General features: G+C 33.3%; 1 protein-coding gene across 3 annotated transcripts in view; it reads right to left on the bottom strand.

Moving 5' to 3' along the window:
* Nucleotides 1-706: 706 nt before the first annotated feature.
* LOC139493400 (toll-like receptor 4) overlaps nt 707-23,318 on the bottom strand; it is a 111,215-nt gene continuing 88,603 nt past the window's right edge. For 2 of the 3 annotated variants that reach the window (XM_071281776.1, XM_071281775.1), the window contains exon 2: nt 15,473-18,928. In XM_071281776.1, the coding sequence (XP_071137877.1) occupies nt 16,548-18,928 (2,381 nt within the window). In that variant the 3' untranslated portion in view covers nt 15,473-16,547. Of the gene's footprint in view, nt 2,086-15,472; nt 18,929-23,318 lie in introns of those variants that run through there. The other variant, XR_011656997.1, reaches the window with a different exon arrangement.

Below are 23,318 nucleotides of genomic sequence, written 5' to 3'. Positions count from 1 at the left end.
AAACGATATTCGAGGGTTTGTATTTCCCATCATGATCCCTTGATAGGGGATTGAAGCTTTTAAACCAATAGTTGCAAGTGATAAAGTTAAAATCATTAAGTTTTAGGAAGATTTGGTACACTGTTGTGTAATATCCGTTCACACATATACTAGCGGGTTTGTTCTTAATGTAGTAACTACAATTCTGCTCCTATGAGTGACAGTCTGGTTCCGCCTGCGGAATAGCAGTTCATACCATTTCAGAGAACATGAAATCAATCCCAGTTGTTTGTGGGCTCGTCTGTAGTTTTCTACGTTTTTGTTTTGTTTTCTATTGTGTGTCTATCGGTCTTATTTATTTTTAATTATGGCGTTGTCACTGATTTTTCTACCTATGAGTTTTAATGTCACAAAATAATCTTTCTTCCCTTTTTCCTTGATTAATCTGGTCAGTATACTTATTTCTGAATTGTGCAAAATATTAACTGAATAGTTTCAAACTACTTGCATCAAATGCAAAATTGCAAAACAGCCAACAATAGGATTTTTTTTAAAGATTTTGTATGGGTATTTAGATGTGACTTTAGGCGTTATCTTCATATGATCAGTTCTTTTTAAATAGTTTTATTTTCTAATGATATAAGATGTGAAATTACATAACATGGTCTTAAACGAAAACAAATATCTGGGGAAAAAAACGAGGGAAAACATCTAATGAAAGAGTGAAAAAAGGAACATCTAAAACATTGAGCTACAACAAAAATATATGCTAAAATACATAGAAACTGACTATAGATAACAACTGAAATGTTTTACATTTTACAGATACATGGTTGGTTGCATGTATGTCAATGTTAAACATATCGCTTTATTGACACACTACGTAACAGAAATGCGGTACAAACAAAAGCACTTAGCTCAGAGAAGTGCAGAACTGAAGTACAACCGCAATGTAAACTACGGAATAAAAGCAGACATCTTCAATGAATTTACAACAGCACACTAAGTTTTAATAATCGATAGGAATATTTATTTTACATAAGGCGTAATCTGTTTAGCTAAATTGCATAAAAAGTTAACTCACTAAACACAGGACACAAACTCGATTGTGCTCTATATGTAATTTGGTTTCCTCCACAAAATAAAAACTGACCTCCACTAAATAAGCAATAAAGCTAAATAATGCGTTAAACACCCTTAATCAATCAAACATATACAAGTATTGCCTAAATATTATGTTGTTCCTACTCATGATGTTCTTATCCATAATAACCTATTTGATACATATCTGATTCAGATATACATTAATAACAAACAACAATAAAACAAATATATTCTATGAGTACAACACGTGTTTCTGCAATGTCAATCACAAGAACAATCATAACCAAAAGTTTGACCGTGCAATAAAATAAAAAAAATGATTTATAAGACAATCAAAATGAAAACAAGTATGTGATACGCTTATAGGCATAAATAAGAGAGAGAAAAAATAAGAATATGACCACATTTATATACAAATCATAGCCTGGCGAAATGTTCTTCATCTCTTTCTTGTGTCATGGTTCATATCACATCTATATAAACATAAAATTTCTTCTAACCAACGATTTTTTTCTAAATTTGATAATTATTCTGAATTGATGGCAAACTTTTTATACAGCTGAATTTCTGGTATATTATATAGTAGTTTCTTCCTTCATTTTCAGAGACATTTTCATCTTTTCATAACATATGTCCTCCGTATTGTATGCCAGATGTTCATCGTTTGGCCATTGAATATATGTTATTTTAAACCACATCTTCTTCATCACTTCCGGCATATCTGTTACCTGTATATCATCCTTTACGACAACAATCACCATGTCTTCTCTTCCCTTCTGAAAAGCATGCATACGGGTCATTTCCATTTCATACGAGCCCCAAGTACTCTTTAAGAAATTGTGAGTTATAATGGATATAACCCTTCTGCTAGAATCGATTGCATTGATCACATTTTCTGCAATACATGAACCGCCAATAAAGTCTTTCGCTTCCAGACATAATTCGAATGCTATACTGCTGACCTTGTCATGGAACTGTTTAATCCATTTCGAATCTGCATGACTATATGATACAAAGGCATAATAAGTATATTTCTGTATTTATATCGAAAAAATACGACGTTTTTTTATAGCAAGTATGATTATGGAGGTTAAAGACACAGCAAACGGCAACCAGAATTTGTTTTGCAAGAAATCTCAAATGTCTTTAAATTTGAGATAACTTCAGACATAAACCTTCTGGAAGCCTTTTCAGTTACACAGGTCAGATGGAAGATATCCTGTACTCAGTTTGTCTCACGTAACCATTTTAGAGGGATTACCTCTCAAGATTAAATCAACTGCATTTGCATGAAATTTGGGAAATATTGTAAGATTGTTATTCGACATGTTAACTGATGATAACTGCTGAAACGGGTGCAAAAATAGGCCATCTGTTATACTGTTAATCTTATTAGACGAAAGATTAATATCTTGCAATCTCAGATTCTTACTCAAGAAAGACCAAGCTCCAGCAATGTTTGCAAATCCGTTTCCTAGATATGACCTAATTGCATTCAATGATAAAGAAATTACACTAAAGCTGTTTTAATGGGAGGTCCATAAAAGACATAGAACGGAAGTACATTTATGTGAAAAGTAACAAAACTTTTACCAATTTTACAAAACTTAATCAGGAACAAAGATTCACATTGATCCCCGTCACCCTATCCTTTCGCAAGGCCTTATGTTTCCACATGTTACAATTCACTTAGAAACTCAACATAGACCCTCACGACACTTACCAAAGAGGAAATCCTGGATAATCATAGGTCTGTTCTATGTTCCTTTGGAATTTTAACCAAAGATGAAGAACTGGATCTTCCATCACTGTATTGGATACCTAAACTACATAAGAGTCCTTACAAACAACGGTATATTGCTGGGTCTTCCAAGTGCTCCACGAAACCTCTTTCTTAATTATTAACATCTATTTTATCAGCAATTAAAGACGGACTTCAAAGTTATTGTGAAACTGCATATTCTAGAGGTGGCGTGAATCAGATGTGGATACTTAGAAATTCCAAAGATCTTTTAGAGTACATACAATATAACTCTCTTTCATTTTGTAACAGTATTAAAACATTTTACTTTTCTACTCTTTACACAAGTATTCCACTTTCCAAACTTAAAGACAAATTGAAAGAGTTGGTATTGCCTTGCTTCATAAAAAAGAATGGCCAACGTAGATACAAGTATCTTGTCTTAAAGAGGGATAAATCCTGCTTTGTAAAGGATCACTCTGATTCAAACAAAAAATTCTCTGAAAATGATATTATCAAGATGCTTGATTTCTTGATTGACAACATATTTGTTACGTGCAGAGGACGTGTTTTTCAACAGACTGTCGCAATTCCAATGGGAACAAACTGTGCCCTTCTAATTGCCGACTTGTTTCTTTATTATTATGAGGCTGACGTCATGCAGGAACTTCTTAGGAAGAAAGACAAGAAGTTAGCAATATCCTTTAACTCTACTTTCCGCTATATAGATGATGTTCTTTCACTAAATAATTCAAAATTTGGTGACTATGTGGAACGCATCTATCCCATCGAACTACAGATAAAGGATACTACAGATACAGTTAAGTCAGCCTCATATCTTGACTTACATCTAGAAATTGACAATGAGGGTCGGTTGAAAACAAAACTATACGACAAAAGAGATGATTTCAGCTTTCCAAATGTGAACTTTCCATATCTAAGTAGCAACATTCCAGCAGCACCGCATACGGGGTATATGTCTCCCAATTGATACAATATTCCCGTGCTTGCATTTCTTATCATGATTTTCTTGATAGATGGTTGCTGCTCACAAGAAAGCTATTAAACCAAGAGTTCCAAATGGTGAAGTTGAAATCATCCCTTCGTAAATTTTACGGACGCCATCAAGAGTTGGTTGACCGTCCGTTTCATAAATGATATCGAATATGTTCCTTACGTCGTAACTACAATCCCCTTCCCTTTCATGAATGTGATCTACCGATTTAGACTATTTACCGGATTTGTTATCACCTAAGCAACACGACTGGTGCCACATGTGGAGCAGGATCTGCTTTCCCTTCCGGAGCACCTGCGATCACCCCTAGTTTTTGGTGGGGTTCGTGTTGTTTATTCTTTAGTTTTCTATGTGGTGTAATGTGTACTATTGTTTGTCTGTTTGTCTTTTTCCTTTTTAGCCATGGCGTTGTCATTTTTTTATTAGATTACGGAGTTTGACTGTCCCTTTGGTATCTTTCGTCCCTCTTTTTTAGTCATAAAATCGTTAAGCCATTATTTCGGACAGATATGTCATAATTAAATATACCGGGATTAAAATTTAGTACACCAGACGCGCTTGTCGTCTTCTAAAGACTCATCAGTGACGCTCGAATAAAAAGTAAAAACAAAAATGTATAAATACAAAGTTGAAGAACATTTAGACCACATTGGGCGCAAGTTCCATATCAGGAAAGTCGCCTCTCAAATTATCAATATAATAATGATTGAGACCACAAAGTTAGAAAGGTTTTATCAACGAATGTAACATATTTCTAAGAAAAACAAAGCTCCGTATTTCGAAAACTCGTTAGTTTAATAAACAGTTAATTTATGATTATGACTATATCAATGAAATTTCATGTTAACACAAAATTCGAAGTGCTGACTTCGACTAGAAGTGACAAGAAAGATAATATAATGGAGTAGCAGTCTGGCAAATGAAGATTTCTCAATCGTATTATAAACTTGGTTCGTTTATTGTGGCATTGCATATTAAAATGATATGTGGTTTAAATTGTATCGCGAATGTAAAGTCTTATTGTGTTTCCTTATGTGTTAAATATATACCCCACTTGCGTTTTATTGTTGTACTTGTCAATTGGTTTTCTTTGTTTGATAAGGGACTTTCCGCTTCAATGCCATGAAGTTTGCTTTGATTGTGGGTTATTTTACGTTTCGTTTAGATTTTCCGCATACATATTAAGTTCAAATTGCATTAAATTGCTATCGTATGACTTGATTGTAATTGAAGCCGTTAAAATAAATTGTCATTGTTTGGTAGATCTACTTCCTTGACTCAAAGAAAGAGAATAGCACTTCCTCATGTTTCTACATTTTATCCATCAAAAGCGCTTTTAGGGATTTTACTTCATTAAAAACGATAAAATTAATGCAACCAAGTTTGTCTTCGATTCAAAACACATGTAGATCTTTATGTATTAAACTGTAGGTAAAACATAATGTAACATGTTTTCTTTTATAAATATAAGTGTACTTATGAAAATTAATGAACTGATCTATGTAGTTTCCATATGTTAAAAAAAATCCTTTTTAGCTAGAGGTTCTTTAAAATGCTTGAATAGAACTCCAAACTAAAGTAGCTGTTTTGAACGAATATAATTTTATCACATCTAACATGTGGAATAAGTTACAAGTTAAAGACTGGTAATCGACCCCTCTGGGCAAAAATGGACTGCTAAAGGAGTTTAATAGATAGCGATGGACATTTAATGTAGCTGCACTAATTTGAAAAATATATAATATTGATACCAACTTTCTTACATACCAGGGAATTGTTTCAACCGTTACCTCTTTCATGAAAAGTATTGATATTTTTAACAATGTAATTACATTTGAAAGCTATATGGGCCAATTATAATCAATATCTTAAAAATCTACAATAGGATAAAAGGAAATGTTTACAACAAAACACAAATATCACATCATATGAAAATTTGTTTTAAAATCTAAACAGACATTAAGTGTAATCTGGTCTCTTGGTGAGTTTTTGTCTCATTCGCAATCAAACCATATCTATATCTTTAATATATTTAATGCAGTGTTTGTTATTTGTGGTATGTTAAATCAGTAGAATGTAACTTCATGCCTTTAGGGTATGTCATTATACTTTACACTTAGAGTATTGTGCTTGTGAGAAAGTAGTCTACATATTCTAGTATGTGTAAGTTGATATCTTGTGGAGAGTTGCCTCATTTGCAGTCATACCATATCTTCTTTTTTAAATGTAATATTATCTGAAATAAAGTGTATATGATGTCATTTTACCAAAAAAAAAATTAAAAATTACAGTAGCCCCGATACAGAATCATGCACAGAGTTTAGACATATATTAATTTCAATACAAAATCAATGCAAAACAAAAATATTTGACATATAAATAATTTAATAGAAGGATAAATAAAAAAGCACAAAATAAGCTACCACTGAACGGAAATTAGAAGAAACCCACATGAGTATACAGAATAAAAAAGTGCAACATTAGGTTGAAAATAAATAATTATCTAATAACAATGAAATCGAATTCTTTTTTTGGAATATCAATTTGTGCAGTTTAAATAAAAAAAAGGTGAACAAAACCCGATATGTTTTTTTTTTTTATCTATTTTACAAAATAGGCCCACACGGGCTGCAATCTTTTCTTTATTACTCTATAGAGAAGATTTTAAATCAAATGTATTCCTCACTTCTTGTTAGTTTGTTCGGTAAATATGGTATTTTTTAAACAGACTGATATTATTTTATCAAAATGCAATTTTATGTTTCCAGATAGAATAATTTTAATATTTAAAGGCAGTTCAATATTTGTCATTTAAAAAAAACAGTGGTTTAGTGCATGCCAGAGACTGGTGACCATAGAACACCTCAAACATATATGTTCTATGGTCTCTGGTTCTTCTTTGCAAACATTACATATGTTGCTACTTTTTTAATTATGTAGTGAATCAATTCCTAATATGCTATGAAGAATTCGATATTGGAACCAGCAAAGCGTATTGCTTCTAGCATATTTTCTTCCAAGAAATTTGTTTTTTTTGGGTCCGAATTGAAACCATTCATATAAATAGGTTTCCAATTTTTACTTTACAGCAAAAATTAATATTTGTTTCAATTAAAACTTTGTACTTGTCCTCTGAACCTTATTTTTGATTCAAGGGAAATACTTATAGCAAAGTACTCGAGTATCGCTCGGTAGTACCGAGTATCGATTACCAAAATAGTACTCGACTAATCAGCTGCATGTAAGAGTGTTGTTGCTTTCTTCAGTTTAAGTAAAATACATTTGTATTCATAGCACCTCCCTGGAAATTATATTTTTTTTCAAAATAAATAAATATTTATTAAACGATATATGAACAGGAGCATTTTTCCACGGCTGACACTTCTAGCAAATCTTAATCACTCTCCGATCTCTGTACAGTCAGAGCATACATTTTCATCAGCAGAACTGTTAGCTACCTAACACATTTGAGAAATTGCTACTTCCTGAAAAGGTTGACCGATATTATTTTACACTATGAACAAACTTGTTTCACCCTGTATCGACCCCCAGATAAATGATTAATGGCATGAGAAATTTCTAATCATCACCCCTTTGTTTGTTGATCATTAAATGTGTGTGTTTTACAGTTCTTAAATACTGTTGTTTGAGTAACATTTTTTCTATAGATATTAATTAATTACTTGATTAGATAATTACCAGCTTACGTAATAAGAACATGTAGTGAATGAGCTATATGCTATGATATAAAATTCCTTGGACTATAATTTATTCCTAGGTAATAATTTACTTTTATTATACAACGAAAAACAAAATAAACATGTACATTAAATGGCAGTAAGTTTTTATTTTGTAAATGTTTTACCGAGCGATTATTCGAGTATCGCTCGGTAAATCCAACGAGTAAAAACAAAATCAAGTAATAGATCTTCACCGAGTTGACATCCCTACTTATTATTATTTTATTTTTCTGAAATGATGACAAAGACTGCATTTCTAGAATACAGTAAAGTAGTATTCTCCGTCCTTTGGAGAGACATTTTCATCTTTTCATAAAATATTTCCTCCGTATTGTATGGCAAGTTGTCATCGTTTGGCCATTGGATACATGTTATCTTAATCCACATATTCTTCATCACTTCCGGCATATCTGTTATCTTTATATCATCCTTCACGACAACAATCACCATATCTTCTCTTCCCTTCTGAAAAGCATGCATACGGGTCATTTCCATTTCATATGACCCCCAACTACTCTTTAAGAATTCGTGAGTTATAATAAATATAACCTTTCTGCTGGAATCGATTGCATTTAGTACATTAACTGCTATACTTTCACCAGCAATAAAGTCCTTGTCGTCCAGACATAATTCGAAGCCCATATTGTTTACCTTGTCATAAAACTGTTTAACCCATAACAAATCTGTGTGACTATATGATATAAAAGCATCATAAATATATTCCTGTTGCAAGTCATTGTAATTTTTCATTTTCATTTTGAATCTCAGTAAAAAGTACTCAACAGCATATTTATATCGAAAGAATACGACGGTTAATATCATAGCAAATATGATAATGGAGGTTGTAGACACGGCAAACGCCAACCAGAATTTCCTTCTGCATGAAATCTCAAATGTCTTTAAGTTTGACATAACTTCAGACATATCCCTTCTGGAAGCCATTTCAGTTACGCAGGTCAGATCTAAGATATCCAGTACTCGGTTTGTCTCACTTAACCATTTTAAAAACTGTAATGTTTTACAGGAACATTTAAAGGGATTACCTCTCAAGAGTATATCAACTTCTCCAAGCTTTTCTATTGGGTCAATGTCTTCTCTATTGAAATGTATAATACTGTTAAAGGTCAAATCAATTATTTTCAATGTTTTGATACTTGTATGAAATTTTGGAAATATTGTGAGATTGTTATACGACATGTTAACTGATAATAACTGCCCAAACGGGCGTCAAAATAATCCTTTCGGTGTTCTATTCATTCTAATAGACGAAAGATTAATATCTTGCAATCTCAGATTCTTACACAAGAAAGACCCAGCTCCAGCAAGGTTTACAAATCCTTTTCCTAGATGTGACCCACTGGCTTTCAATGTCTTTAAATTTGGAAAACCATATAGCAAATTTATTGACAGCTTTTCGCATCTCCATCCAGACATATCAATATACTCCACATTTATAATTCCTCTAAAAGTTCCAATGCACGACCACATTTCATTGTCCTTCAAGCTTAGCACACGAAGATTGATACCTTTTATAAATTAAACATCGGCCATATCACCACCCATGTTATGTTCTATATACAATTCTTCAAGAGTTTTCGGAAGCACGAGACTAAATAATATTGATGCTTGTGAGCGTTTACTTCTCGAATTACGCCAATTTCTGTTTTTTTTCAAAACTTTCAAATTTTTTAATTTATTCATAAATGCAACTGCAGAAGCTCCTCGGTCGAAGAGGGTTTTTTTCAGATAATTCCAGGTACTCGAGACATGTGCTTTTGATAAAACAAATTCTTGCATCGCATATATAAGCATATCTGTAATGTATAGATTATTAAAAGTGAGTCGTTTCAAACAAATTGACCATACATACTTCATTCTCTTGTGATTTAAAGTAAACCCATTATCAAATCTCCCTGAATTTATTTCAATGCTCGTCAGGTTTCTTCCTCTGAAAACACCAAACGATTTGAATACTTGGTTTATTGGATGTTTAGGTAGGTCAGTACCTATCGAAAGTGTTATTGAATCTAATTTAGGATTTTTTTTTACCGAGGGTATAGTTTGCCGGCTTCGATGGTCGAGAGACCCGTGGTAGCCCGTCCGCGTCTAACGTGCGACTCCTCGATGAAAAATTCACCCAGGTAAAAAAGTTTTACCGAGGGTATAGTTTGCCGGCCTCGATGGTCGAGAGACCCGCGGTAGCCCGTCCGCGTCTAACGTGCGACACCTCGATGAAAATTTCACCCAGGTAAAACAAATTTACCGAGAGTATAGTTTGCCGGCCTCGCTGGTCGAGAGACCCGCGATAGCCCGTCCGCGTCTAACGTGCGACACCGATATGAACGGTACAACATCTATGGACAGAGATATTATTTTCAGTAAGTTAACATGAGCGAAATTGCCTTGTTACATTGCACTTTTGCTGACCTAGCGAAAATCCCCAAATCTGTCAACTCACTTAACGTACCCCATTTACTGGGAAATTTGAAATTTGGATATATGTCAAACGAAAATTTCCTCAATGACATGATCTTTAACATGTTTAATATTTTTTGTTAATTCATTATCGTGTAAGTATTGTAGTTTATTGTCATCAATCGACAACTCTTGTAAACCATTCAGTCTGTCGAACGTGCCAGCGGGAAATAATTTTATAGAATTGGAGCTGAGATGAAGACTTCGTAGACGATGTAACCCATGAAAAGCATTTATCTCGATTAACTGTATCACATTTCTTTCCAAGTTAAGGTCGGTGATGTATCGCAAAGACTGAAAGGTAAAGCCTTTGACTATTTTGATGCTGTTTCTGCTTAAGTCCAGATTCGTCGCGTTTACTGGTAAGTGCCTTGGTTTTGTGGTCAAGGCTAAATTGCAACAATCAACAATGGTGTTTTAAACGTTGCATTTCGTTTCATTGCTATAACCCTTGGCTGCACAAATATAAGTATAAATGTAATTTTTGATGTATGACTAGTTGAATAAAAGATCTTTACAAACCTTATTCTAATTACAGTTCATCAAAATCATTTAGATAAACCAAAAAGAACAGTTGAAACAACTATTTTCGTATTGGTTAAAGCGGCATTACCTGTCAAATACTTGCTCACTGATTTGACTCAAATTCTCGTATTTGCAAGTTATTAAATGCTTAAAATAAACAATTTGAAGGGAATGGGCTCAATAATGTGTAGCTTCGCTTTGTGTGTAATTTAATCGTGCCGGCTTCTAATTTACTATCGAGTTGACCTCTGAACATTATACCTCCGATGTTCATATAAGCGACATAAACATGTATATTTATATATATAGATATAAATAGACGCAAATTGGATTTTTCTAGGTCTGTTTAATATCATATTATAGATTTAAAATATGTCTTAATCATTGTTATTACCTGTATAAGAATGATTTGTTGTGGATCGAAGCAGTCAATCAAATGATTTACCTTTGTTTCACTTTTCGATGTTGACATCCTTCCTTAAAACAACCTAACACGAACAATACTTGAGTTAACCATCTCTAGCTAAGGGGTTACATTTAAGTTCACATGAATACGGATAAATGAGGTCGAATTATGCACTAGCAAGTAAATGAATCATCATCAATGTATTGCTTTATGTGACAAAATTGAACCATACTGGCTGCTAAAGCAAAATATTATTTTACTATAAGTCTTTTATCAATGATTGAACCAAAAAAATCATACTTTATTTTTTTTTTACATATTTAGTAGCTAGTGTCCCTTTAAGAATTCAAAACCCATGATATGGATCAATGAAGAACATAGAGTATTTGTAAACATTCAATCTACACTAGTATATATCGTAAAACAATAACTGCTAGCTCCTGTTTGTAAGTCACATATAAAAACCGCATTAATACAAATATATTTAACCTTGAAAATGCAAAGACAATCACCAAACATTGCATAATCAACAATCACAGACAAATTGTGTTATTTTGATCACCAAGTATGACGAGAAGAGTGTAAGTGTGAGTGTTTTGTAAACTATTGAAGATATCGCGCATATTCGTTGAAATGTGTATGGTCTTAACCTTAAACTGTCATCAATGACCTACTGAATATCAACTGGCAATATCGTAATAATAAAGACAAATGAAATAATTTACTTTCTTATAAGGTTGTTAAGATCAAAAGGAGTATAATCTTAATAATGTTCATGATTCTTTAATCTAAATGATTGAGAAAAGATTTAAGTGAGCAGATACTAATGTCACTGTCTTGTATGCAGACCAATGTATGTCATATACCTATCAACTTCCCTGTGTGTAGTACTATTCCAATATAAGTAGACAGTGTTTACCTTGATTTTTTTAAATTCAAAAGGACACCATGCATGCATTGTTCACCGTCTTTGAAAGTATTGCGTTCAATAATGTTTTTTTTAATTATTTTATTGTACATGTTACAGTAATTCGTCAGTTTCCTCATACCAAACTCTTTCTTTTTAACAGACAAACACATTTATTGCTTCGGTGTAACAGTTTTTGAATTTGACGAAGTCAAAAACTGTTACACCGAATGTGTATTTGTAAAATACTAAAACTGTCGAAAAATATCAACCGTACAAAAACGAAAGAATAGGTAGAAAGCAAAATTATGTATTTTGTTCTTAAAAATAAAATTACTCCCTCCCCCCCCAAAAAAACAATTTTTTAAACACATGATATATAAGAAATAAACAGGAGATGTAGTACTATTGCCAATGACACAACTGTCAACCAAAGCCCAAATAAAGTGGATGTGAGCAATTTTTATTATTTTTTGTATATCTAAAGGAAAAGATAAGGCAGTTACCAGTTCAGTCTGTCCAATCAGGTTGGTCTCATCTCCATATAAGTATTACTTTATACTCCCATTATCGATAGCAGCCTTTGGGTAAAAGCATATGAGAACACTTGTTTTTCGTTTTATTTTCGTGATTGCTTGGTACAAATAACCGGATATTCCTATTTTCCTCTTATTTAATCCTGAAAATTGAACTAGTGTGTCTTATGAAGGTAATTATGGCACAATATTTATTTAAGAATTGAATGCTTCTTTTTGTAATTTCATTTGGGTGTTAAAGCGTTGACCGAAGTACATTTTGTATGATTTTCAATGGAACAACTATCCACCAAAGTTCAAATAAATTGGATGTCAGTAACTATAGGCATCCGTACAGCCTTCAACAAGTAGAGAAAAAAACATGTCTTAATGTCGGCTGTAACATACAGGTGTCATGTTAACCTACCCATAACACCAGGTTAAATGAACCATTTCTGCATGAGAAAATTCATTTGATAAAAATGCAAGTCAGGAATATGACAGTTAATATCCATTCGTTTGGTGTGTTTGCGCTTTTGACTCATTGTCATTTGATGAGGGACCCACCTATTTGACTTTTCCTTTTTTGAGTTCAAGGGTTTTGTTATTTTTCTTTACACATCGACATGAGCATTATGAAAAACTTCAATTGCAAAATTTAAGGAGTATAATTGTGTCTTTCCTTGTATATATAATATATACCCTACTTGCATTATATTGATGTACATTACAATGAGTTTTCTCTATTTCAATCTTCCGCCTTCATACGAAGTTGTAATTACATTTATTTGGTATCGTATGACTGGCTTATAATCGAAACCTTTAACATGAAGTGGATTTTTTTTTTCATCTTGCTTAATTCAAAGAACTATATTACCCCTTTATAGATATCATGCTCTTTGTTTTGTTTGAATTTCAACTAGATCTTCAATCTCTGTATTGGATACTTAAACTGCAAAGTGTCTTTACAAACAACAGTGTATTGCTGGGACTTTCATGAAACCTCTTTCTAAATTATCAACGTCAACTTTATCAGCAAGCTAAACAGGTATTAAAATTCATTGTGGAGCTAATTAAATTGGGTGGTGTGCATCAGATGAGGATACTCAAAAATTTCAAAAATCTTTTTGAGTACATACGTTCTAAGAATGCTCTTTCGTCTTACAATAGTATTAAAACATGTGACGTTTCTAAACTTTGCAAGTATTTCCCATTCCAAACTTAATGCAAAATTGAAGGAGTTGGTTCTGCTTTGTTTTATAAAATCAATAGCCAAAATATATACAACTTTATTGTTTTTTTCTACTATGTAAATCAATACTCTAATTCAAACAAACAAATTCTCTGAATCTGTCATAAAATAGATTATTCATTTCTTGATTAACAACATAGCCAGAAATTAGTAGTGGTTTTGCTAATTATTATTCATAACATGTAAATGAGAATTGTACCACGTGATAGTACTTTGAACTGGACTGGCTTGATAGGCTTGATATCATTAAAATCTTTAAAACACGGATATTATAAGTTGCCCGTCACAGAGTCCTTATTTACAATCACTTTGATATTTCCGTAAAGTTGTCAGGCGGTCAAAATCAAAACAATGAACGCGAATTTAGTGAATTTTTCGTGCTTTCGTGAGTTTATTCTTCTTGAAATAGTGACATTTTAATTTTACGTGGGAACCTAGAACTACACATACAAGATTTGGACTTGCTTATTCTTTGGAAATTCAAGTTTCATATTTCACCCCGGCAACCTGTTTTTGTAAAGACCTTGTACGCCAATTTTCAACACGAAGGTTGCAAATTTGACGTTTCAGCCATTTTAACCTGTATTTTACACTGCAATGTTAAAAGCCTCTCGCTTCGATTTTTAAAATAGCTCAGGAACCTGTATTTTTGCAACAACAGTCATTATGTTTCGTTTAAATGGTGTATATTGTTGCGTATATTCATTTTCTGCCCCGGCAACCTGTCTATCACTTAAATTAAAATTAAAACAGACATTTTTTCAAAATTCCCTATCATTTTAATGTAATTTCCGTGACCCGTATCCGATTTCTTTAGTATAATATTCAAATAAGCAAAGTGGTGTTGATTTCTGGATACGACGCATTTGTGACGTTTCGAGGACGTGTTTTTGAACACACAATTGTCATTCAAATAGACATAAACTGTTCCCCTATTCTTGCCGACTTCTTTTTTGTATGCGACTGACTTCCTTCAGGATCTGGTTAGGAAGGATGAATCATTCAACTTACTTTCTGCTTTAAATTATTGACTACGTTGAACGCATCTATGCCATCAAACTTGATATAATGAATACAACAGATACAGTTAAATCTGCTGCATGTCTTGGTAGTTGACCATGCGCGTAGGTTGAAAACAAAACTGTATGACAAAACATTATTTTATTTTTCAAATTTTGAACTTTGCATTTCTATATATTAATAATTCAGTAGCGCCTGCATATATATGGAGTTGAAACGATATTCGAGGGTTTGTATTTCCCATCAAGATCCCTTGATAGAGGATTGAAGCTTTTAAACCAATAGTTGCAAGTGATAAAGTTAAAATCATTAAGTTTTAGGAAGATTTGGTAGACTGTTGTGTAATATCCGTTCCACATATACTAGCGGGTTTGTTCTTAATGTAGTAACTACAATCCTGCTCCCATGAGCAACAGTCTGGTTCCGCCTGCGGAATAGCAGTTCATACCCTTTCAGAGAACATGAAATCAATTCCAGTTGTTTGTGGGCTCGTCTTTAGTTTTCTACGTTTTTGTTTTGTTTTCTATTGTGTGGCTATCGGTCTTATTTATTTTTAATTATGGTGTTGTCACTGATTTTTCTACCTATGAGTTTTAATGTCATAAAATTCTTCCCTTTTTCCTTGATTAATCTTGTCAGTATACATATTTCTGAATTGTGCAAAATATTAACTGAATAGTTTCAAACTACTTGCATTAAATGCAAAATTGCAAAACAGCCAACAATAGGATTTTTTTTTCGATTTTGTATGGGTATTTAGATGTGACTTTAGGCGTTATCTTCATATGATCAGTTCTTTTTAAATAGTTTTATTTTCTAATGATATAAGATGTGAAATTACATAACATGGTCTTAACGAAAACAAATATCCGGGTAAAAAAATAAAACCGAGGGAAAACGTCTAATGAACGAGTGAAAAAGGCGGAACAACTAAAACATTGAGCTACAACAAAAATATATGCTAAAATACGTAGAAACTGACTATAGATAACAACTGAAATGTTTTACATTTTACAGATACATGGTTGGTTGCATGTATGTCAATGTTAAACATGTCGCTTAATGGACACACTACGTAACAGAAATGCGGTACAAACAAGAGCACTAAACACAGAGAAGTACAGAATTGAAGTACAACCGCAATGTAAACCGCAGAATAACAGTCGACATCTTCAATGAATTTACAACAGCACACTAAGTTTTAATAATTGATAGTAATGTTTATCTTATATGCGGCGCAATCTTGTTTGACTAAATTGCCTAAGCAGTTAACTCACTAAACACAGGTTACAAACTGTATTTTTCTCTCTGTGTACTTTGGTTTCCTCGACAGATAGAAACTGACCGCCACTAAATAAGCAATAAAGCTAAACAATGCGTTAAACACCATCAATCTATCAAGCATATACAAGTATTGCGCAAATATTATGTTTTCCTACTCATGATGTTCTTATCCATAATAACCTATTTGATACATATCTGGTTCTGATATACATTTATAACAAACAACAATAAAACAAATATATTATGTGAGTACAACACGTGTTTCTGCAATATCAATCACAAGAACAATCATAACTAAAAGTTTGACCTTACAAAAAATTTAAAAAATGATTTATAACACAATCAAAATGAAAACAAGTATTTAATACGCTTACGAGCATACAAGAGCAAAAAATAAGAATATGACCATGCACATTTATATACGAATCATAGACTGGAGATATGTTCTCCTTTTCTTTCGTGTGTCATGGTTTATATCACATTTATAAAAACATAAAATTTCTACTAACCAACGATTTTTTTCCAAATTTGATAATTATTCTGAAATGATGGCAAACTTTTTTTGCAGCTGAATTTCTGGAATATTATATAGTAGTTTCTTCCTTCATTTTCAGAGACATTTTCATCTTTTCATAAAATATTTCCTCCGTATTGTATGGCAGGTTGTCATCATTTGGCCATTGGATACATGTAATTTTAAACCACATATTCTTCATAACATCCGGCATATCGGTTATCTTTATATTATCCTTTACGACAACAATCACCATATCTTCTCTTCCCTTCTGAAAAGCATGCATACGGGTCATTTCCATTTCATAAGAGCCCCAATCACTCTTTAAGAAATTATGAGTCACAACGAATATAACCTTTCTACTGGAATCGATTGCATTGACCACATTTTCTGCTATACCTTTACCAGCAATAAAGTCCTTAGCGTCTAGACATAAATCGAGGCCCATACTGCTGACTTTATCATGGAACTGTTTAACCCATGGCGAATCTGTGTGACTATATGATATAAAAGCATCATAAGTATAATTCTGTGTCAGTTCATTGTAATTTCTCATTTTCATTTTGAATCTCAATAAAAAGTACTCAACAGCATATTTATATCGAAAAAATACGACGGTTGTTATTATAGCAAGTATGATTATGGAGGTTAAAGACACAGTAAACGGCAACCAGAATTTCGTTTTGCAAGAAATCTCAAATGTCTTTAAATCTGAGATAACTTTAGACATTAACCTCCTGGAGGCCTTTTCAGTTACACAGGTCAGATCTAAGATATCCGGTACTTGGTTTGTTTCACTTAACCATTTTAAAAACTGCAATGTCTTACAGGAACATTGAAAGGGATTACCTTTCAAGAGTATATCAACTTTTCTAAGCTTTCTTATTCGTTCAATGTCTTTGTTATTGAAGTGTGTAATACTGTTAAAGGTCAAATCAATTATTTTCAATGTTTTGATACTTGCATGAAACTTAGGAAATGTTGTGAGATTGTTATACGACATGTCAACTGATGATAACTGCTCAAACGGACGCAAAAATAATCCATCTGGTATACTGTTTATCCTATTAGACGAAAGATTAATATCATGCAATCTCATATTCTTACTTAAGAAATACCCTGCTCCAGCAGTGTTTGCAAATCCTTTTCCTAGTTGTGATCCAGTCGCTTTCAGTGTCTTTAAATTTGGGAAACCATAAAGCAAGTTATGTGACAGCTTTTCGCATGTCCATCTAGACATATCAAAAAACTCTACATTTATAATTCCTGTAAAACTACCTTCGCATGTCCAAACTTCATTGTCTTTCAAGCTTAACACACGAAGGTTATGACCGTTTATAACTTCTATATTGCCCATATCAAAAGCCATGTTATTTTCTATATACACTTCTTCAATAGTTTTTGGAAACACGAAACTATATAAGGTTGATGGTTGCGAGCGTTTTCTCCTCAAACTACGCCAATTTCTTATCAATTTGAAAACTTTTAAATTTTTAAAGTTCTGCATATTAACTAACAATTCAGAACCTCCTCGATCGAAGATGGTATTTTCAGAAATTTCCAGGTACTCAAGACATGTGCTTTTGTTAGAAAATTCTTGCATCGCATATATAAGTATATCTTTAATGTAGAGATTATTCAATGTCAGTCGTTTCAAACAAATTGACCATAAATACTTCATTCTATTGTGATTTAAAGTAAACCCATTATCAAATCTGCCAGTATGTATTTCAATGTTGTTAATATTCTTCCCTCTGAAAACTCCAAACGATTTGAATACTTGGTCTATTGGATTTTGAGGTAGGTCAGTACCTATCGAAAGTGTTATTGAATCTAATTTAGGAAAATGTTCGAAAAAATCTTCCGATATGAACGGCACAACATTTATGGACAGAGACACTATTGGCAACACGTTAACATGAACAAACATTGCCTTGTTGAAATGTACTTTTGATGACCTGGCGAAAATCCTCAAATCTGTCAACTTACTTAACTTCCCCCATTGCATGGGAAATTTGAAATCTGGATAAACGTCAAACGAAAGTGTGGTCAGTGACACGATCTTTGATATTTTTGTTATTCTATCATCTTGGAAATATTTTAGTTTATTGCCATCAATTGACAAAACTTGTAAACCATTTAGTCTTTCGAACATGCCGTTGGGAAAAACATTGATAGAATTGTCGTGAAGATGTAGAGTTCTTAGACGATGTAACCCATGGAAAGCATTTATCTCGATTAACTCTATAACATTTCTTCCCAAATCAAGGTATGTGATGTACCGCATAGATTGAAAGGTAAAGCCTTTGACAATTTTGATTCTGTTCCAAAATAAGTTCAGACTGGTCGCGTTTACTGGAAGATGCCTAGGTATTGTTGTCAAATCTAAATGGCTGCAATCAACATTATCATCTTGAACTCTGCATTTCTTGTCTTTAGTATAACTTGTAGCTGCAAGAATATACATATGAATATAATTCTAAATGTAGATAATTGTCGAATAAAAGATCTGCACAAACTGTTTTCAAACCACAGTTCATCAAAGTCCTTTAAACAAACCAAACAGAAAATTTTAAACTCTTTTCGTATTGGGTTAAAATTTGAAATATATCATATGGATCAAGGTGGAGCATAAAGCATTTGTAACAAGAATGTGTCCAAAGTACACGGATGCTCCACTCGCACTATCATTTTTCATGTTCAATGGACCGTGAAATTGGGAAAAAATCTTATTTGGCATCAAAATTAGAAAGATCATACCATAGGGAATATAATGTACTAAGTTTCAAGTTGATTGGACTTCAACTTCATCAAAAACTACCTTGAACAAAAACTTTAACCTGAAACTCGCACTTTCATTTTCTATGTTCAGTGGACCGTGAAATTGGGGTCAAAAGTCTAATTTGCCTATAAAATTAGAAAGATCATATCAGAAGGAACATGTGTACTTAGTTTCAAGTTGATTGGTATTCAGGTTCATCAAAAACTACCTTGACCAAATAGTTATCAAATGTACCAGGATTATAATTTAATACACCAGACGCGCGTTTCGTTTACATACGACTCATCAGTGTCGCTCTAATAAAAAAAGTTATAAAGCCAAACAAGTAAAAAGTTGATGAGCATTGAGGACCCTTTATAAAAATGACCATATAATTGATATTCATGTTAACACCGAAGTGCTTTAAAAACTTTAACCTGAAGCGGAACAGACGGACAGACGAACGAACGGACGGACGAACGGACGCACAGACCAGAAAACATAATGCTCCTCTACTATCGTAGGTGGGGTGTACAAACTCATGCTATATATATTAATATATATATATATACAACTCGTCTAAACATCAACCCAACAATGTTAGATCTGTAAATTTGCTTTCGCAAATTTTTGGTTCTTCCCTGGCCGGGATTCGAACCCATGCTACTGTGATATCGTGACACCAAATCGCCTGCACTGCAGCCGTCCCGCTAGACCACACGACCACCTGGGCTCTCAAAAAAAGAGCTTTCGCTGGCCGTCGAAAGCTCTTTTTTTGTATGGAACAAAAATGGCACCTTCTTTTGCCAACATTTTTATGGGGGATCTCGAAGAACGCATCCTTTTGAGTGTGCCATACAAACCCTTGTCATGGCTCCGTTTTATTGATGATATTGACATGAAATGGAACGATACTGCAGAACATTTGCAAGATTTCCTAGATCATTGTAATCAGTTCCATCACTCAATTAATTAATTGCTTTTCTCGACACCACCACATTTGTAAAAAACGGGGTCATGACAACTGATCTTCACACAAAGAAAACTGATAAACACCAGTTCCTTTCTCCAAAAAGTTGTCACCCGAAACACTGCTCCAGGAGTATACCTTACAGTCAAGCCATCAGACTAAAGCGAATTTGCTCCTCGGAATCCAAACTTAACTATCGTTTGGGACAACTAAAAACACAGCTGAAATCAAGAGGATATAAAACCAAAAACATCACAGACGCTTTTGATAAAGCCCAAGAAAAAGATCGAGCTAGCCTCATGGAATACAAAGATAAGACGACCCGTGCAGATAGAATTCCGTTTGTTGTAACCTTCCATCCCGATTTGACAAATATTTCATCTACTATCCGAAAGCACTGGCGTCTTATCGAAAATGACTCTTCCTTAAAAGAAATTTTTCCATCACCTCCTGTTATTGCCTATCGCAGACCCAAATATCTCAAAGACATACTTGTGACATCAAAAGTAAAGAAACAAGAAACTTCTAAATTTGGGTGTTACAAACAATGCGGTAGAAGCAATTGTAAGTGCTGTAAAGCCGCCAACACTGACCACTCTTTCAGCAGCACAGTAACAAAGCAGCGATACAACATCTATGTTACATCTAATTGCAAAACGGAGATAGTATTTATATTCTTACTTGTGGAACTTGCAAGCTGCAGTATGTTGGTTAAACAGAAACTACATTCAACATCAGACTTAACAATCACCGGTCGTTCTATACAAAAGGAAGAAACTGTCCAATTACGAGACACCTCTTAAGAACAGGACATACTTTTGATAATATCACCTTTCAAATAATTGAGGTAAATCAAAATTGGGACTCCGAAAGGAGAAAACAGAGAGAAAGGTTCTGGATGCATCAGCTACGTACTCTTGAACCTGATGGACTTAATGAGAGGGATGAAAAACAGTTCTACCCAAAACCAAAGGAATAAATCATGAATTTCATTCTATTTAACTAAAACAACTATTTGTTTAGATTTAAAAATTGTTATGTACAATAAACGGCAAAAATATTTTGTTTATATACCCCATCAATCAAAATATTAAACTTTTACACAAAAGCGTCAAGCTACAAAGATATTTTTGTCATGCATCCGATTTCACCTAGATAGATGCACACGCCCGATGAAGCTAATTTGTTTAGCGAAATATTGCGTGAATAATATATAAAATATAACAACTAATTTTATAACACTCATTAGTGTGTTAAAGTTACATTCTTAGACACTTATATAATTTAATTTAGTAACTGCATCAGTTTATTTACAAACTGATCCTCACCTAGATAGATTGAATGTTGATTGTTGCTATTTTTAGACACTATATACTATTTTCACAGGCAACACGCATTACACATCTTATTTTGTGTAATCTGTTCATATCTATTTCCTTGCAAGATCATGGAAAACAAAACATTTTTTAACAAATTAAGAAGTTTAACGAAAAAGAAAATACAGCTTGAACATCATGCTTCTAATCTTAAATCGTACATAGATAACAACACCATATCAAAAGGTTTAAATATCAAATTGACGCCTCAGACACCGGGTGTAAAGTCCAGCAGATTTATGAAACGTTGGGACGATATTTTATTCAATTGTTCATTCCGACTTCTTCAACTCTTACTCTCCTTTTCTATCTACGGCTATAAACAAATTAATTCGGAATTAAATGAAACGTATATAAAAACATCTCTGTCTGTTACTCCAGAAGACATGGACGTAATTCAAAGAAGACTTACCGACATTCAAAGAATAGAGAAACAAAATTTCAAAGCTAAACAAAATAAAAAGTTCAAACGAGACCGTTTAAACCAACAAAGTTCCGTTTTTGAAGAAGATCAAATTGTAAACTTGTTAAAAGAGAGTAAATCAAAACAACCGAGGAAAAGACGTTTTAAAAAACAGAAACACGCAGTTCAAGATAAGTTAGTTGTCAATCTGTCATCAATAGAACTAACTACCTCTGAAGAAAAACTATTGAGTAAAGGCCTTAATTTCTGTCCAGCTCCAGCAACCGTCAACAATTTACAACTTGAGACAGATGTAGAAGCATTTGCCAGGCGTCTTCGGTTGAAAGAACATTTCAATAGACAACAGAAGAAAAATTTAAAAGAAGCCGGAATGAATGAATCTGATTATGAGAGTGATGAAGGAGACATATGCATTCCAAAATTTAAAAAGAAAAGTAAATGGAATCCCCCTAAAAGCAAAAACGACAATTTGGAATCATTCATTACATCAGTCAAAGCTGAAGTCAGATCTTCAATCAGTGGTAAACAAGTCAGAAATATTACAAAGTCAGAAAGTCAAGCCATGATAAACTTAAAAGACCGTGACGAAATTGTTATCAAACAAGCTGACAAAGGAAGTGCCGTTGTAGTGATGAACAAGGCAGACTACATCGAAGAAGGAAATCGTCAACTCTCAAACGCTAAATTTTATAAAGAGCTAACATGTGATCCAACCAAAGAAATCAGCAAAAAAATTAATGACGTCCTGTCAGAAATGAATAAAGATAAACAAATTGATGACGATACGTACGATTATCTACGCCCAGACGAAACGTGCACAGCCGGTCGATTTTACTTACTTCCAAAACTCCACAAAGAAGGGATCCCAGGGAGACCTATAGTATCAGCTAATGGTCATCCCACCGAAAAAAATTCAGAATTTGTTGATTACCACCTCAGACCACATGTTAAACAACTACCATCTCATATTCAAGATACGACTGACTATTTTAAGAAAATGAATTCATTAAGTCCTTTACCTAACAACACAATTTTGGTTTCAATGGATGTGTGTTCTTTATACACAAATATTCCAAAAGACGAAGGAATTGCCGCGTGTGAAAAAGTATGGAATACTCGAAAGGATAAACATCCCCAAACTGACTGTCTAGTTCAATTGCTAAAGCTAGTGCTTGAAAATAACAACTTTATTTTCAACGACAAGCACTTTTTACAGATTGACGGAACTAGTATGGGAACAAAAATGGCACCTTCTTTTGCCAACATTTTTATGGGGGATCTCGAAGAACGCATCCTTTTGAGTGTGCCAT

This window comes from Mytilus edulis, chromosome 10 (genome assembly GCF_963676685.1).
Source record: "Mytilus edulis chromosome 10, xbMytEdul2.2, whole genome shotgun sequence".
Taxonomy (NCBI): Eukaryota; Metazoa; Mollusca; class Bivalvia; order Mytilida; family Mytilidae; genus Mytilus; species Mytilus edulis.
Note: the sequence above shows the minus strand (reverse complement) of the source record. Positions and strands in the feature narration are given on the sequence as shown.